The sequence below is a fragment of the Sinocyclocheilus rhinocerous genome, unplaced genomic scaffold (assembly GCF_001515625.1).
Source record: "Sinocyclocheilus rhinocerous isolate Xijiao unplaced genomic scaffold, SAMN03320098_v1.1 scaffold383, whole genome shotgun sequence".
NCBI classification, from domain to species: domain Eukaryota; kingdom Metazoa; phylum Chordata; class Actinopteri; order Cypriniformes; family Cyprinidae; genus Sinocyclocheilus; species Sinocyclocheilus rhinocerous.
The window spans coordinates 564,120-581,040 of NW_015643560.1; the positions used below are offsets into that span (position 1 = coordinate 564,120).

Genomic DNA, 16,921 nt, shown 5'->3' on the forward strand with positions numbered 1-16,921 from the left:
GGACACCGGCAAAGGATAAGTATCGCTTTTTATTTCTCCTCTTTCCTACTACTTGTTTCACTTCTGTTTCAGTTTTTTATAACCATTTCTTACTATGTGTAAGTAAGTTGTTTTTTAGCATGTGTTTGGCAGTGTTATTTTTTAGGATTACTGAAACTACTGTCATTTTATTTGTATTTGTTATTTATTTTAATTTTAGTTACATTACGTCTGAATTTTTTATGTCTGTATAGGTCTTTTATTAAGTTTTTAGTTTTTATTTAATTTGAGTTATTTTAATACTTCAACAAACTAAATGGAAATGAAATAACATAAATATTGAATTCATAAATGTGTATGTATAATATATATATATATATATATATATGTATGTGTATATATGTATATATATATGTGTATATGTATGTGTATATATGTGTGTATATATATATATGTGTATGTGTGTGTGTGTATGTATGTGTGTGTGGTTGTACATATATGTAGTTTTTTTTGGTGTTTGGCTTAGTGTTATGTTAGAATCATTATTATACTCATACCTTTTGTTCTTTACTATTTTGAATTGTTTTTAGCTTTATTTTTGTTTTTCATTTAAATGTTAAGTTTTTAAATTTTGTTGTATGCATTTGTAATTTTTATTTAATCTCTTTATTTTTAAAACGTGTATAGGTAGTATTTATAAAGTTTTAGCTTTTAGTTTTGGATCTGTTTTTAGTTGTTTTAATACTACAATTGATTGCTTCTGTTGTCCTCATTTGTTAGTCGCTTTGGATAAAAGCATCTGATAAATGACTAAATAATAATAAATAATAATATTATCAGAAATTACAATATAATTTATTACTATAATAACTGTATCTTTAAGAACCCAGACATTATTTCTTTTTGCAATACATAGCACTGCCTAATGAAGCATATTTAGCAATTATATATATATATAAAATTGAAATGATTTCTTTTCAAATAAACTGAGAATATATACCAAAATAAATAATAATTTTAAATGATTATCATTATTGTTATTTTTACATGAGCACCTTAATTTATTAATTTTTTACAAAAGCACCTTAAATGCATAAAAACAGTGGTAACTTTCCCAAGATGTTTGGAACAACCTGCCTGCAAACTACCTTAAAACTGTTGCAAGTGTACTTGGTTTAAATCAATTAAATTGATTTAATTTAGTTACCAGAAGTGAACCGACAAATAAAAAGCATGTTTTACAAGAGCCTAGAACACAGTATATGTGGATGTAGAACATCCCTGGGACACATTAAAGTGTTCAGATCTTAAAGAACTGGAGGCTGAAACCCCTTTTTCCTAGATGACGAGTCCCTGTGCTCTGCAGAGAGGTTTTTCGATGTCCCAGTGCCTCGCATGTCAACGCGGCTTTTACAGTCTTTCACAGGTCTGGGAGACACACAAAGCTCTGAGGCTGTCCTCTTTTCACAGTAAAGAATATGTGAGCAGCATGGGGACCCCTGACGAGGGGCATTGCCTCAAATCAGGGAGCCAAAAAATCAGAGTGTATCCACTGGAAAAATTCACTGCATTCCACATGATTCTCAGAATTCATACAAAAAGCTAATTTTGTATACAGGATGTACACAAATGAAGCTCATGACAAAGAAAGCATGATAACGTTTTATATATTGTACATCAAGGTGCTGAGGTTTATGGCAAATCCCAAAGCACATCATTATCCAACTAATGGAAATGATTAATATTAACAAATGCTGTCTTCACATCAGATCTCAATCTGTGTCTGTGATCATTTACGTCCAGACGTCAAGTCTAAAGGTCAAGCGTCTGGAGTATGAAAAGGCACATATGGAGCGGAGATATTTTTATCTATAACACTTAGAACTGAAGACGCAATATCAGCTCATCTCAACAGAGAAAATGGAGGGTGATTCGCAGCTCTTAGAGGAAGACCCTTCTTGTTCGGTGTGTGGGGAAGTGTTCAGTGTTCCAGTGGTCCTCTGTTGTATTTCATGCGGGTGCAGCTTCTGTGAAATTTGCTGTCAGCAGTTTTGGGAGATGCAATGTCGCTTCTGCAGAAAAGAGGCCTCTGGATCCCATCTCAGAGAGTGCAGGGAGCAAAGACTGAAGGTATTAAATACAGCACAGCACAATGATAAAGATATAATAAAGACTGCATTAAGTTGCTCAAGCTTATCCTGCTGAACAATGCATGGAAATAATCAGTAAATCTTATATTGAATATCTTTTCACTATCTTGTATAATCTAATTGATCTTTTATTTAGCAAAATTGTCAGTATGTCAACAACCACCAGCAACCTTGTTACACTCTCTTAAAGGACTTTCTTTATATGTATATTCTATTGGTAAATTCTCAGTTTCACAGGTCTGTGAAAACGTCTTTGTCCCTTGTCTGAATTTCTGAGTTTGGACACATTAACATTGCAAGTGGTCAGATTTCATTATGGATTATGGTAACATATTCACCTAATTTTTAATGTAAGAACAGGCACGGCCATTTATAACTTGAACGTGCGAGGCATTCAGGTTTCATTTGCTTCTAATTATTTTAGCTGTACAAAACAGTCCATAATGCTGCTTGACATTACGAGCTGGTATTACTTATCACATTATTTGAATGTATTCTTGTAATTATAAACACGCTGGCTTGTAGCTCAAATACATTTACAATTTACTGCACTGTGGCATTCTTTGTTATAAAATAGATATACATATATTCCTCCATTTACTTATAGAGCATAATAAATCGGATATCTCGTACATTCACAGAAAATAGCTTGCTTCCATGTTGCAAAATTGCTATTTCTAAGGCTCTAAGCCTCCACTGAACCACAATTAGAGTCATAATATTCAAATGTTTACTGTTTGGAATAGTTAATCTTTTATAAATACTTCATCTTTAATAGTAAAGCTGTTGGTTATTAGCGTATCTTCCAAGGAGTGGTTGTCTTGCCTAAATTTGTCCAAGAGCAAGGCGCAAAAATTATTCTGGGAGTCACCAAGAACTCTAGAGCAACTTCTAAAGATCCTCAAGCCTCTCTTGCCTGTATTTGATAAAAATAACTGGTCAAAAACAGTGGTGCTAGTTTGATGGTTTGGGAATGTTTAGCTGTATCAGTACCTGGACATCATGGCATCATTGAAAGAACTATAAATTTTACTCTGTACCAGAAAATTATTCAGGAGGATAAAAGCCTCCTGTTTTTAAATTTAAGCTGAAGCCCAGCTGGGTTGTGTTCCAAAATAATGATCCCTAAAGAAAGCTGAACTTCTGAAATGGTCTAGTCACATTTCAGAATTAAACTCCAATGAAGTGTGGTTGTAGTGGCAGGATCTAAAACGCACAGTTCACGCTTCAACACCTACAAATGTCACTGAGCTGAAGCAGTTCTTCAAGCAGGAGTGGGCCGAAATTCCTCCATATAAATAACTACAGGAAACATTTGGTTGCAGTTATTGCTGCTAATGCGGATGCAACCAGATATTGGTTACACCTCCATTTGCAGCATTAACTGCAAATAGCTCTGAATGTTTTATAACCTTCTGCATGAAAGATTTATCTGGTTGTGTTGTTGTTCATGAAGGGTTTTGGTTAAAGATCTGACAACATTCAGTGTAAAACACTGAAAATCATACGGGGGCAAAAACTTTTTCACAGCACTGTTCTTGCCAGTTTTCTGTTTATTTCTCCTGCCTTTTAATTTTTCTTATGAGGTGGCATATATTATCTTCTCCCAGAAAATCTTGACATATTCCCTCTTACGTCAATGCCGGGGTCAAATCACTCTCCAGGAGCTTGATGTTACATAATGTGATGTTTAGGCATTCATCAGAAGATATCATGTGTTGGCCTAGACCTTGCTTAGTGATGTATAGTCTGAGTAAATACGGCAGCCAATCAGAAGACAGATCTCCCAAGGGTAATCTTAAGTGGGAGGGAGGGCATAGTACCCCCTTGTGACCCAACTGGGCAATGAAGGGCTCAAAGGAACAATGGCCACAAAGCAGTCACACCTCGCAGAAGACCTGTCATGCCCCATCTGTGGAAGTATCCTGCAAAAGCCCGTAGTGCTGTTCTGCAGACATCGCTTCTGTAAAGTTTGTCTGGAGAGCCTGTGGAATGGTGGAGGATCTTGCGTATGCCCCCTTTGCTGTCAGCTATCATCTATGGGAGAGCTCATAGTCAATACCACGCTTGAGAAGACCTGCGAGGGCTTTCTGGAGCGCTGCAAAAATGACCCTCTTGCGTGCAAGGAGCACGGTGAGACCTTGACACTCTTTTGTTTGGAGGACCTGGAACCCACTTGTAGCAAATGCAAGTCATCTGCCAATCACCAGGGTCACAGGTTATATCCCTTAAATGAAGCTTCACATGACTGTAAGGTATGTCTACATACAGATTCATGGACACTTGCATCTATTTTTGACATTTGTTTAGATGCAGTGTTGATTCCAATCTGTAGTTTCAACAGTTGTACTGCCAATTCAAGGACTAGAAGGAAACCAAAAAGTTTTTTTAATATGAGAATAACCATTTGGACAACCGTCCCTTCTCTTTAGGACCTCAGAAATGGTTATTTATGGATTCTTGGCGGTGTTGATTATCAGTCTATTAATAGCGGTATGCTAGGTTTGAGGCCTCCTGGTAGGACTGAAACCAGATGCCCATGTGCTTAGTTTAGAGTTGATGAAAATACACACTAGTATCTAAAAAATAATCCTCAAAAGAATCTAAAAGTCTTTTAAGGTCAAGACCAAGGATGGATTAGGGTAGGGTGACCATACGTGCCATTTTCCCAGGACGCGTCCTGGCCAGGATTTGTTTAGGCTTTGTTTTCCTGTTTTCATGCTTGCTGAAGGTAATGATCGAAAAGTAGTTTGACCAATAACATGCAAGCATTGTACATAATGGACCAATCATGGCGTGTGAGAAGGTGGGATCTACGGTCAAAGCGATGCAATTACGCGTAAATATTAGGTGTGTTCGACTTAAAAGCAGTGCACTGATCAGTGTTTGACATCGAAGTACCTCGAGAGCGTTTCGAAAACATAACCGTCTGTATGGTACTTTGATGTCATACACCGATCGGTCTGCACACGCAAACAAAGCCAAAACCTAGATATTTTAGGCAATATAGAAATCCTGGCCAGGACGTGTCCTGGGAAAATGGCACGTATGGTCACCCTAGATTAGGGTTATGAGGCCCACTCATTTGCCATTGTTTTTGTCCCAAAGATATTTGACACAAAAGTTTGGGCCTCTCTAATGAATAACTAAACAGGTGCGTTTCATTATTGGCACATCTAATAATTACAAATCCTTTTTGCGTTATCATTTGTATTCACTCTAGGAGGAACTGAAAAATGCTTTGAAACCACTTCAGGAAAAACTGAAGCTCTTCCGAAAAGCGAAACTCACTTGTGAGCTAACAATAGATCATATTAAGGTATACTCATTTTGAATTTGCTTTGTTAATCAGGTGAACAACTATAGAAAGAGACAAGTAGATAAAGATAAATAGAAAGATAGAAAAGTGACGTTCTCATTACAGAGTCAGGAAGAGAACACGGAGAGGCAGATACGAGAGGAGTTTGAGGCGCTGCACCAGTTCCTGCGAGACGAGGAAACATCCAGACTTTCCATGCTAAAGCAAGAGAAGGATCAGAAAACACAGATGATGAGCGATAGGATTGAAGACTTGGAGAACGACATCACTTCACTTAGCAACACTATAAGAACTGTTGAACAGGAGTTGAGATCTCAGGATATCCCATTCCTCAAGGTGAGCATTCCTAAAGGAATGACTTAAAAGCACAACTTACAGTTCACGTTGCACTTTTAGTAATCTGCTTTTCTTGTTATTTAACCTAGAATTATAAAGACACCGTAAAGAGGTATAAATCCTTTCTGTTATCAATTTTACACACATTTTCCCATCTAAATAGTATAATTTGCTCTGTGACCTAGACCCAGAATAACTCTGTATTCTTTGCTGTGTTGACAGAACCTGGCGTGTTCCCCAGAATCCAGAGATGACAACAGGTTCACTGCTTGATATAGCCAAACATCTAGGCTCATTAAAGTTTAAAGTCTGGGAAAGAATGATGGAAATCATTCAATATAGTGAGTATATTCAGTATCAAACTACCAAGTCATTTTCACGTTTTCACATTTATTTATTTGTCAATTTTAAATCACTAAGAAATATCCAGATCAAATTTAACCAAAAAGGGAAAAAATATTTTTTTTGTATTCTTATCAAGACTAAACACAAAAATGGCCAGTACAGGTGCATCTCAATAAATTAGAATGTTGTGGAAAAGTTCATATGTAAAAAAAACCACACATTCACATGACTGTAATAATAATAATAATAATAAACTTAAATAAATACATTTATAAAAGTATGGTTACATTTTATTTACATTGCCCTTCTTACAATGTAATTATATATGTAAGTACTGAGTAAAATTAATTAACCACATGTATTTACTGTATGGTTAGGTGTAAGATGGGGGTTTGGTTTAAGGTTAAATTGTGTGTATAATTACGCGTAATTTATTGTTATTTATATAGTAAGTACATGTATCACGTAACAAGGACACTGTAAAATAAAGTGTTACCAAAAGTACACAAATGTTTTCATGGTAGTAATATGTATTGAATTTAATTCATGTTTTTGAGGGCGGAATTTGATTAACTGTCATGAAAATGATGTCAGTAATGTCATAATGCATCTATGAATTGAAGAACAGTGTTGGGGAAAGTTACTTTTAAAAGTAATGCATTACAATATTGCGTTACTCCCTAAAAAAGTAAGCATGTCATTTTTGCTTATTAGTATGGTTGAATTAGATCATCGAAGGTCTTATTTAATATATTTATTTAATATTATTTAACATATTTAATTATTGCAGGTTTAGATAATATTCTGAGTTTGCATTTGACTGTTTTTATTCATTTTGAGGAATACTGAACCCTTTTTTTTTTCTGCAGTGAGAAGAGTAAATAATGTTCATATTTAATCTAGAACTACAGTAACATCACAGCGCACACAACGCCTCTGCACTTACTCCCCAGTTTTCTCAACATGGCAACATGAGAGCTGTCAGTCAAGGGAAACAAAGTAACTAGTGTTACTTATTTGAAAAAGTAACTCAGATATTTCCTTCTAAATAAAAAAGTAATACGTTACTTTACTAGTTACTTGAAAAAAGTAATCTGATTACGTAACTTGCATTACTTGTAATGCGTTACCCCCAACACTGTTGAAGAATATGACTTTTCTTTAAGTAAAAATATTATTATTATCATTATTTATTTAATATTTTGGTTAAAAAGACCTGGACGTTTCCTCACGATATTCATGTTTAAAGCAACTGTATGTAGTTTTGTGTATTTTTGTGCCTTTGGAATCCCCTACAATTAATTGAGTGGCATTCATTGACGCAAATAACAGTAGATAGTGTCACTTTCTGCCCTTTTCATGGGATTTCATGCCTGCTCACCAAACTTACATACTCCTAGATGGGAAGTATGGGAAAGAAACAGAAACCATTCAACTTATTAGAAGTCATTGTACCAAAATGATTTTGAAACTGATATTTCAAGGCAAAAATGAAAAAAGCACTCTTATATAGTTGCTTTAGAGACCACTTTGCTTGCTCAGCAACATTTCACCTTTCAAACTATTCCTTTGTTGCAGCTCCAGTGACTCTTGATCCAAACACAGCGGCAAGCTGCTTCCTCCTGTCAGAGGATCTGACTACAATACAGTGCTGTTCTCAGACCATTAAACTCCCAGAAAACCCAGAGCGGTTCGATATAGGTGCAGAGGTGCTGGGCTACGAGAGCTTCAGCTCTGGGCGACACAGCTGGGATGTGGAGGTCAAAAACAACACCTACTGGGTCATCGGAGTTGCAAGCACATCTGTCAGCCGGAAGGGAAAGCACGTGTTGACCCCTGCAGAGGGATTCTGGACCATTAGGCTACGAAACGGAGAATATAAAGCCTGTACTGCCCCGTGGTCCCCACTCACTATGACTAAGGAGCCACAGGTGGTGAGAGTCGTATTGGACATGAACAGGTCCAGGGTGACTTTCTACAACCCACGAGAGAGAACGCCTCTATTCACCTACACGGACATCGTCACTCTGAGAGCATTCCCATACTTCTGCAGCGCCTGTAAGGAACACCCATTGAAAGTGTTGCCAGCTTGGATCTCTATTAAGACAGACTGATGTGAAGAACATCCCTCTCAGCGTTTCTTTCCTCAAGGCTCACCTCTCATGTTACATGGTGTGTGTGAGTGAGCTAGGATTGAAATAACCTTCAGTTCCACTTGTTTTGGATTTTAAAAACCTGATAGAGGATCTGGACAGCAAGGTGAATGTCATCAAAACTGTCAATGCCTAGATCACATTTTACTTGAGAGAAAATGAAATAAGGGGTGTCGAAACATACCCATATTGACGATAATATTGACATTAAAGGGATAGTTCACCCAAAAATGAAAATTTGATGTTTATCTGCTTACCCCCAGGGCATCCAAGATGTAGGTGACTTTGTTTCTTCAGTAGAACACATATGATGATTTTTAAGTCCAACCGTTGCAGTCTATCAGTTGTATAATGCATGGCAATGGTAACAAAATCTATGAGAGTAAAAAAAAATAAATATTAATATCATAGTAGTAGACTGTATTGCACCTCAACGCTGGTTGTAATTGTCATAAAATTGAAAAAGGAGACAAAGAGGATGCAGTGGCTTCATCTGAAATCACATTGCTTGCCAATTATATAGCAAGCGAAAAACAGCATGTGAAATGAGTATGAATGTATGAATTCACAGTATTCACAAAACAGCAGGCAAAAAGTACCCAGATGACCTGCTATTTGAAGTGTGCATCCAAAGGACACTTTACTATCCCATGAGGCTTCAGGAGAGGAGTTGTGAATGGCTGTGAAGCGACGCAACTGCTGGTAGGTCACATGACTATGACAACATGGCGAATATAGTATGTCCAAATTACATTCATTTTATATTGCACTTTTTTAATGGATGCAAAATAATTACTTATTCAAAAGAAGTAACGGCTTAATGCAGCCAGCGTGTAGATACTACTGCCACACAAAATCATTTCGGAGGAGATGACGGGTGAAAGCCAGACACTCTACTCACACCTGAACAAAGTTCGCTTTACCAGCATGGGCGTTTTTGGATTCTGCAAAAATCCGTATTTTCAGTGTGATTCATTAAAGTGAAAGATGAATTTGACTGATTGTTTTAAATAAAGAATTCTATAGACATTGCAGTTATACTGTTATCGAGAATTGTTTTGGTCATGATAATCGTGTAGTGAAAATCTGATATTGTGACAGCCCTAATAAGAATTATATTATTTACATTTCAATATTTTGGGATTTATATTTGAAAATTATATATATATAGTGAGAAAAATTAAACATCAATGTAAGGACATTAAAATCAGAAATGGGGAGTGTAGTGAAAATATGATATTGTAACATACCCTAATAAGAATTATGTAAATAATTTTAAATATGACCCTTACATTTGTTTGTGAGATTTAACAAAAAGTAAATGCCAGTGTCAGGATAATAACATTAGAAATTAGTGCAGTGAAAATCTGAATTTGTGACAGACCTAGTAAGAATTACATTATTTAAAATGTTTGAATTTATTTATTTTAAAAATAGTAATTATATTATTTTAATATGACCCATCCTTCAACAACATGGAACGTTTATGTCAGGACATTACAATCAGAAAAGAGGAGTCTACAGTAAAAAATATTATTTATTCATTTAATCATTCAGACGTCTGCAGTAAATTAATGTGATTACACGGTTTTAGCTTTCAAAATGTCTTTGTTCCCATATCAGTGTCAGGCATTTCATCTTGTCAAATCACACATGGGTAAAGCTTGAGGAGGTCAAATCTAAGGCACTTTGTTGTGGCTCTTTACAATGATACTCTGTATCTTTCAGCGTTCTAAAAGTCACTTTGGAGTTAGGCATTTTAGCAATATTCGTGTAGTAAAAATCTCAAGTCTGTTAGCATACACTCATTATCATCATTTCAGGCTCAAAAAGTAGTTGTAAGTCTATAGTGTCAAAACCAGACAGTGGAGTTTCATCTATCATCCTGTTGGCTCTAGTGGTTGAGTTTTTTTATTAAACAGGTTAAATTGGAAGTGCACATACAGTGGTGTGAAAAAGTGTTGGCCCCCTTCCTGATTTCTTATTTTTTTTGCATGTTTGTCACACTTTAATGTTTCAGATCATCAAACAAATTTAAATATTAGTAAAAGATAACACAAGTGAACACAACATGCAGTTTTTAAATGAAGGTTTTTATTATTAAGGGAAAACAAAATCCAAAACTACATGGCCCTGTGTGAAAAAGTGTTTGCCCCCTAAACCTAATAACTAGTTGGGCCACCCTTAGCAGCAACAACTGCAATCAAGCATTTGCGATAACTTGCAATGAGTCTGTTACAGCGCTGTGAAGGAATTTTGGTCCACTCATCTATGCAGAATTGTTGTAAATCAGCCACATTGGAGGGTTTTCGAGCATAAACCGCCTTTTTAAGGTCATGCCACAGCATCTCAATAGGATTCAGGTCAGGACTTTGACTAGGCCACTCCAAAGTCTTCATTTTGTTTTTCTTCAGCCATTCAGAGGTGGACTTGCTGGTGTGTTTTGGATCATTGTCCTGCTGCAGAACCCAAGTTCGCTTCAGCTTGAGGTCACGAACAGATGGCCGGACATTCTCCTTCAGGATTTTTTGGTAAACAGCAGAATTCATGGTTCCATTTATCACAGCAAGTCTTCCAGGTCCTGAAGCAGCAAAACAGCCCCAGACCATCACACTACCACCACCATATTTTACTGTTGGTATGATGTTCTTTTTCTGAAATGCAGTGTTACTTTTACGCCAGACGTAATGGGACACACACCTTCCAAAAAGTTCAACTTTTGTCTCGTCAGTCCACAGAGTATTTTCCCAAAAGTCTTGGGGATCATCAAGATGTTTTCTGGCAAAACTGAGACGAGCCTTTGTTCTTTTTGCTCAGCAGCGGTTTTCGTCTTGGAACTCTGCCATGCAGACCATTTTTGCCCAGTCTCTTTCTTATGGTGGAGTCATGAACACTGACCTTAACTGAGGCAAGTGAGGCCTGCAGTTCTTTGGATGTTGTTGTGGGGTCTTTTGTGACCTCTTGGATGAGTCGTCGCTGTGCTCTTGGGGTAATTTTGGTCGGCCGGCCACTCCTGGGAAGGTTCTCCACTGTTCCATGTTTTTGCCATTTGTGAATAATGGCTCTCACTGTGGTTCGCTGGAGTCCCAAAGCTTTAGAAATGGCTTTATAACCTTTTCCAGACTGATAGATCTCAATTACTTTCTTTCTCATTTGTTTCTGAATTTCTTTGGATCTCGGCATGATGTCTAGCTTTTGAGGATCTTTTGGTCTACTTCACTTTGTCAGGCAGGTCCTATTTAAGAGATTTCTTGATTGCGAACAGGTGTGGCAGTAATCAGGCCTGGGTGTGGCTAGAGAAATTGAACTCAGGTGTGATAAACCACAGTTTTAACAGGGGGGCAAACACTTCTTCACACAGGGCCATGTAGTTTTGGATTTTGTTTTCCCTTAATAATAAAAACCTTCATTTAAAAACTGCATGTTGTGTTCACTTGTGTTATCTTTTACTAATATTTAAATTTGTTTGATGATCTGAAACATTAAAGTGTGACAAACATGCAAAAAAAATAAGAAATCAGGAAGGGGGCCAACACTTTTTCACACCACTGTATATAAGATAAATAGTGACTCGTGTCCTAGAAATTAATCAATGAATTAATTAATATATGAATTTAATGAAGTATTGTATGCTCTGTTAAGGGACTCACTTGTATTGTGCATTACATTTGTTATTATGCTTACAGATTGAGAAATGTCCGATGCTGTCTCGTGGCCAGACAAACTTGCTTGGAGGTGTGCTGAAATGCATCTGTGGTTTTCACACTCCAAAGGTAACATTAATGTAGCAAGTATTTTTTGTTAGTATTATTTACTGAAATGGTTTTCTTTCTGAATTGTTACATGTATTTTTTTTGGGCTGTCTTAAACAGCCAACTGCCAGCCCTACTGGACCAGCACAAAGGGTGGTGGAACAACCTGCTGCTGCTGCTGGAACAGCAAAGAAGGCCATGGAGCAGAGTCAGCCGGACCCCCAGCCCCAGCCTACTGCTCCTGTGGCAGCAAGAGTTGCAGCACAATTGTCAATGGTGAGTTGCAATTTTTTTTTTAAAGCATTGAAGTATGAGTTCACTTCAAATTCGAGGAAGTTCAGAAAGTAAGAAGAAAGCAAGAAAACTAAGAGATGCTGGCTGAGACCTACTAATTGTCACACCTCTTGTACAGTGGGGGCAGCTGTTGTCTGCTGATTGGTCGGTTTGAATATCTCAGATTTGGTTTAAGTCACATGGTCAAGGATAAATGAAGAATGTAACCTGTGTGCTCTCTCTCTTTCATCTCTGGGCTCTACTCTTGGATTGTCCTCTTCCTCTCTAACTGAGCTCGGCCTGGGTTGAAGGTCACTGAGCTAGACTCATGTCCCTCATGGCATCTCTCTCTATACTTCTCATGTGTTAAAGCTACATTTTCTCTTTTTCATTCTATATCTCAGGTAACATTCCACATACACGCTGGCTATTATTAATTGTACACATGTTAATAATTATTCCACCATGCAAATACTTTGTAGTTATTTCAAGAGTCAGTACTGCTAATGAATCATTCCTCTTATGGACTACACTTCCATTCAGAAAGAAGTATTTTTGAAGTCTGCATTTACTTAAAATAGTAATATTAAAATAAATAGTAATGCTTGCTATTATAACACATTGTGTCTTCTCACATTTTTAGTATACCAAACCAAGATTTACCGGCTCTCACATTGCTGCAGCAAAACCGAATCTTAATGTGGCCAGGAGACCTTCCCAGGTTGAAGACCAGCCCAGCGCAGCAGTGTCTAGTGCCTCTATACCAAGCACCACTGTCTCTGTAAGTAATTGCATAATCTACATTGTATTCTATGAAGACACGTTCCACTTTCCATTCTATCCAAATTATTAAACTTTTAAAAATATTTTTTAATACCAGAAAACCATATTTTAACAAAGAAAAAAGCAATATTATATAAATAGATTTCACACAAACTACCATTCAAAAGTTTTGGGTCAGTAAGTTTTATTTTTTTTAAAGATATTGAAAAAGGAGGCATTAAATTGATCAAAAATCTCAGTAAAGACATTTAATGTTACAATGTGACAAACATGCAAAAAAATAAGAAATCAGGAAGGGGGCCAACACTTTTTCACACCACTGTATATTTTGCCACCTGTACACTACCATAAAATCAGAATAACACATTAAAATAATTCTCTCTCACTGTCTCATCTATTGCATATCGGTTATTTAGTTTGTCATTGTGAAGACAGCTTATGTGTTCTAGTAGGCTACCAGACTGAAGAAACCTGTTCAAAAGCAATACTATTAATTAGCTAAAATGTAAATGCAAAAAGTGTCTAAATACTAGCAGAAGAAATCTGAGTGGGTTCTGTTGCATTGTGGTAACACTGTACGGTCACGGGTTAGAAGACCAGGTAGGTTCAGACTACCTTTTCTTCTTTGTCTCAAAGGGATATGCTGCCATCTTCAAAAGCATTGTACAGCTCCTCGGTCACAAGCTCGTAACGGCCTACTCTGGAGTTCAGAAAGTAGATCTGGTCAGTTGTAAGCCGTGGATCGTATCCTTCCCTCTGCAATCTGGTCTTCTGAATTTTAAATGTTCCTGTGAATAGTTAAGAGTAGGAAATCAGCTCACAGCATGCATATTAATATTTTAGAAAATATGTTTTTTTTTCAGATTAACCATCATTAATGGCCATTATAGCCAGGTAGATTAAAAAACATTCAAGACCTAATCTAGCCCTGATAAAAATAATAAAGCCCTATTCTTGCCCTAGTAACCATGACTATATTTACATTTTATAAAAAAAAAAAATAGTAATTATATTTTATTTAAATAATATGACATATACATTTCTTTGTGAGATTCAACAAAAATTAAATGTCAATGTCAAGAAAGAAAAATCAGAAATGAGGAGTCTAGTAAAAACATGATATTGTGACAGCCCTAATAAAAATTATATGATTTAAATATTTTTGTGTTTACTTATAATAATAAACATTTTTTTTTTTAGTAATTATGTATTTATTATATATATAATATGACCCATACATTGACCCCATACTTGTCTAAACAAAATACAGTAGAAATCTACAGTAGTTTAAATAATCAACATAATTCACAATTATACTCAACCATTTATTTTAATTTTACCTATGGTAATACATAGTCATTAACAGGAACATTCACATTTTATACGAAAACATTTTAATACATGAGAAATGTTATGCAGAGATTTCTGTGAATATTTTTAAACGATGATGAGAAAACGATTCTTTAAAACAGTTTAAATAAGAGATGCTATTTAAACATCTCTTTCTTAATGCTCTCATATTTGCAGTTTGTGAGGCTAGGTTTGCAAAAGTAATTGGTTTGAAACCTTAATAGCTCAATAAACGCTCATTAATCATTGTGATATTCACAATGTTGCTTAATTTTATATCGCTTGCAAAACTACAGTGCATGTATGGCATAATACTTTACATATAATCCATTCCAGGCTGTATGGCATCTGGAGATCTTTCCTCACCTGTGGTATCTACACATGGGGAGATGCGTAGAAATATTGGCCGTGCGTATGGAGGAAGAGCATGCTGAACCTCTTTCAGGAAAGAATTACAGTTAAAGTTTCCTGTTGAGTCAGCGATAGCAGCCATTCCAGCCTTTCCCTCCACACCTATACACACACACACACACACACACTGTATATGAGCATATCTAACATACACACTTGGAATTATGGGTCCTGGGAACTTTAGGACAAAAGTTGCTTAATCTTTCTCACCTGGAACGTTTACTCCAAACACTGCTACATCAGTCTGTCCCAACAGGCTGCTCAGTGTTCCCTCCACTTCAGTAGTGGACACGTTCTCACCTTTCCAGCGAAACGTGTCACCACTTCGGTCCCGGAAGTACATGTATCCAAGCTCGTCCATAACTAAAACATCACCTGAGAGACACCATGCCAACAAACTAAGTTTACTGGGTAGTGCAACATAAACATGGGCTATACGTATATCCCTAGAGTTCCTAGAGACACGGCTGGCAGCCAATGTCATAAGCTTAAAATGTGTTGAACCAGAAAACCTTTGAGGGTGTTGAAGAAAAACAACAATATCAAGGGGAATAAAATGTTTCTTTGCAGTGTGTTAAAGGTGCACCTGACAGATAAGCAGAGTCGTTTTTCTTGAATACATTGTAGGCGATCTTCTTCCTGGTGGCATCCTGACTAGCATACCCATCAAACCGACGCAGAGGATCCTCCTGATTAATTCTCCCCACCAACAGCCCAGGCTCTCCTGTGAGTGGAAGTCGATACATGAAGAGAAAAATCCATGATAAGAGCACAAAAAAAAGAAATCTGTGGGAGGAAAATGACTATTGATTATCTTGTACATTGTTCCAGTCTGATGCACTCAAATAATAACCATTTTTAGTTGATAAGAGTGCTTGTGTTTTCTTTTCTGTTTTTTTTAAACAAATTAAATGCCATTTAATTTGATAATTTATGTAACCCAATGACAATACATTTTAAAATATCAAAATACATTTTGAGGCCACCGTACATTAGACTTCTTTTAGAAAGATTAGATTTAAAATGATGCAAAACCTATTTCATTAACATATATTCAGCAAACCAAAGAGAACCTGGCTGTGAACGCACCAGGTCGGCAGGGCACACACAGTCCCTGCTTGTCCCGAACCAGTTCCATGGTTTCCTCGTTCACTTTCACCAGTCGGATGGGGTACACGTTTGGCAGAATGCGACTGTTAAATCCACAAGCTCCAACCTTCAGTGTTGAGAGTGAGTTTTTACCATTCAGTTACCTGTTACAACTGATAATTACGTATTTAACGTTCTCAGAGCAACACTGATACTTGACCTTGCCATCCATATTGGCAATGCTGCAGTTACACTCGGTGGCTCCATAGAACTCGCCGATCTGTTTTACTCCAAAACGCTCCACGAAAGCCTCCCACACGCTCGGCCGCAGCCCATTTCCCACGGCTAAACGCACCTGGTGCTGTCGCTCAGAGGGGCGCACAGGCTGGGACAGCAAGTAACGGCAAATCTCGCCTATGTACTGCACAACCTGCAAGAAAGGGAAAAAAACCTGTTGTAAGAGTACGAACCATCCATACTGAGCGGTTTATTTTTATTACTCTGTTTACTCATTCATTAACAATTAATCGTTAAGATACTTATTAATAAATCATGCTCCAGATCTATTAATTAAAAAAACATTAAAAAAAAGCAATTCTTTAAAAAAAAAGACTTGTTTTTTCTTCTGTTTTCAATTCTATATTCCAATACATTTTGATATATTTTGAGGGCATTATTTAAAATGAATGTCAGGTTCATATCTTCCTCCCACCAGCCACTAAATGAGCGACGCCTTGTTGTTCCTTCACAATAAGGCAAAATCTCACTTTCCAAAACTTTCACCCTCTCTGTTCCTCTCTGGTGGAATGAGCTTCCAAACTCTAGCCGAACTGCTGAGACCATCACATTTTTCAAAAAGCAGCTGAAGACACCTCCACAAGCACTTAACCACTCCAACCTTACACCAATGCGCACACACACATACACACACACACACACACACACACACACACACACACACACACAGACACACACACACAC

General features: G+C 36.8%; 2 protein-coding genes across 2 annotated transcripts in view; one reads left to right on the forward strand and one right to left on the reverse strand.

Annotated features, from left to right (window-relative positions):
* Positions 1–3,723: 3,723 nt before the first annotated feature.
* LOC107757355 (zinc-binding protein A33-like) lies at positions 3,724–8,537 on the forward strand. Its single transcript, XM_016574796.1, has 6 exons — positions 3,724–4,384; positions 5,353–5,448; positions 5,554–5,784; positions 5,874–5,896; positions 6,007–6,125; positions 7,708–8,537. Exons 1-6 carry the CDS (start codon positions 3,995–3,997, stop codon positions 8,241–8,243), a joined length of 1,395 nt encoding a protein of 464 aa, XP_016430282.1. The 5' UTR covers positions 3,724–3,994; the 3' UTR covers positions 8,244–8,537.
* Positions 8,538–13,414: 4,877 nt separating this feature from the next.
* Positions 13,415–16,921, reverse strand: part of LOC107757377 (long-chain fatty acid transport protein 1-like) — a 12,036-nt gene continuing 8,529 nt past the window's right edge. Inside the window, exons 8-13 of the mRNA XM_016574837.1 lie at positions 16,161–16,370; positions 15,941–16,067; positions 15,438–15,575; positions 15,062–15,226; positions 14,807–14,953; positions 13,415–13,878 (exon numbers count right to left, since the gene is read on the reverse strand). Of these exons, the coding sequence (XP_016430323.1) occupies positions 13,721–13,878; positions 14,807–14,953; positions 15,062–15,226; positions 15,438–15,575; positions 15,941–16,067; positions 16,161–16,370 (945 nt within the window). The 3' untranslated portion in view covers positions 13,415–13,720. The remainder of the gene's footprint in view (positions 13,879–14,806; positions 14,954–15,061; positions 15,227–15,437; positions 15,576–15,940; positions 16,068–16,160; positions 16,371–16,921) is intronic.

Coding starts and splice junctions, on each gene's coding strand:
- LOC107757355 (XM_016574796.1), top strand. CDS start 3,995: ATGGCCACAAAGCAGTCACACCTCGCAGAAGACCTGTCATGCCCCATC. Junction 4,385..5,352: donor AAGCTTCACATGACTGTAAG/GTATGTCTACAT, acceptor TATTCACTCTAG/GAGGAACTGAAAAATGCTTT. Junction 5,785..5,873: donor AGGATATCCCATTCCTCAAG/GTGAGCATTCCT, acceptor TATTTAACCTAG/AATTATAAAGACACCGTAAA.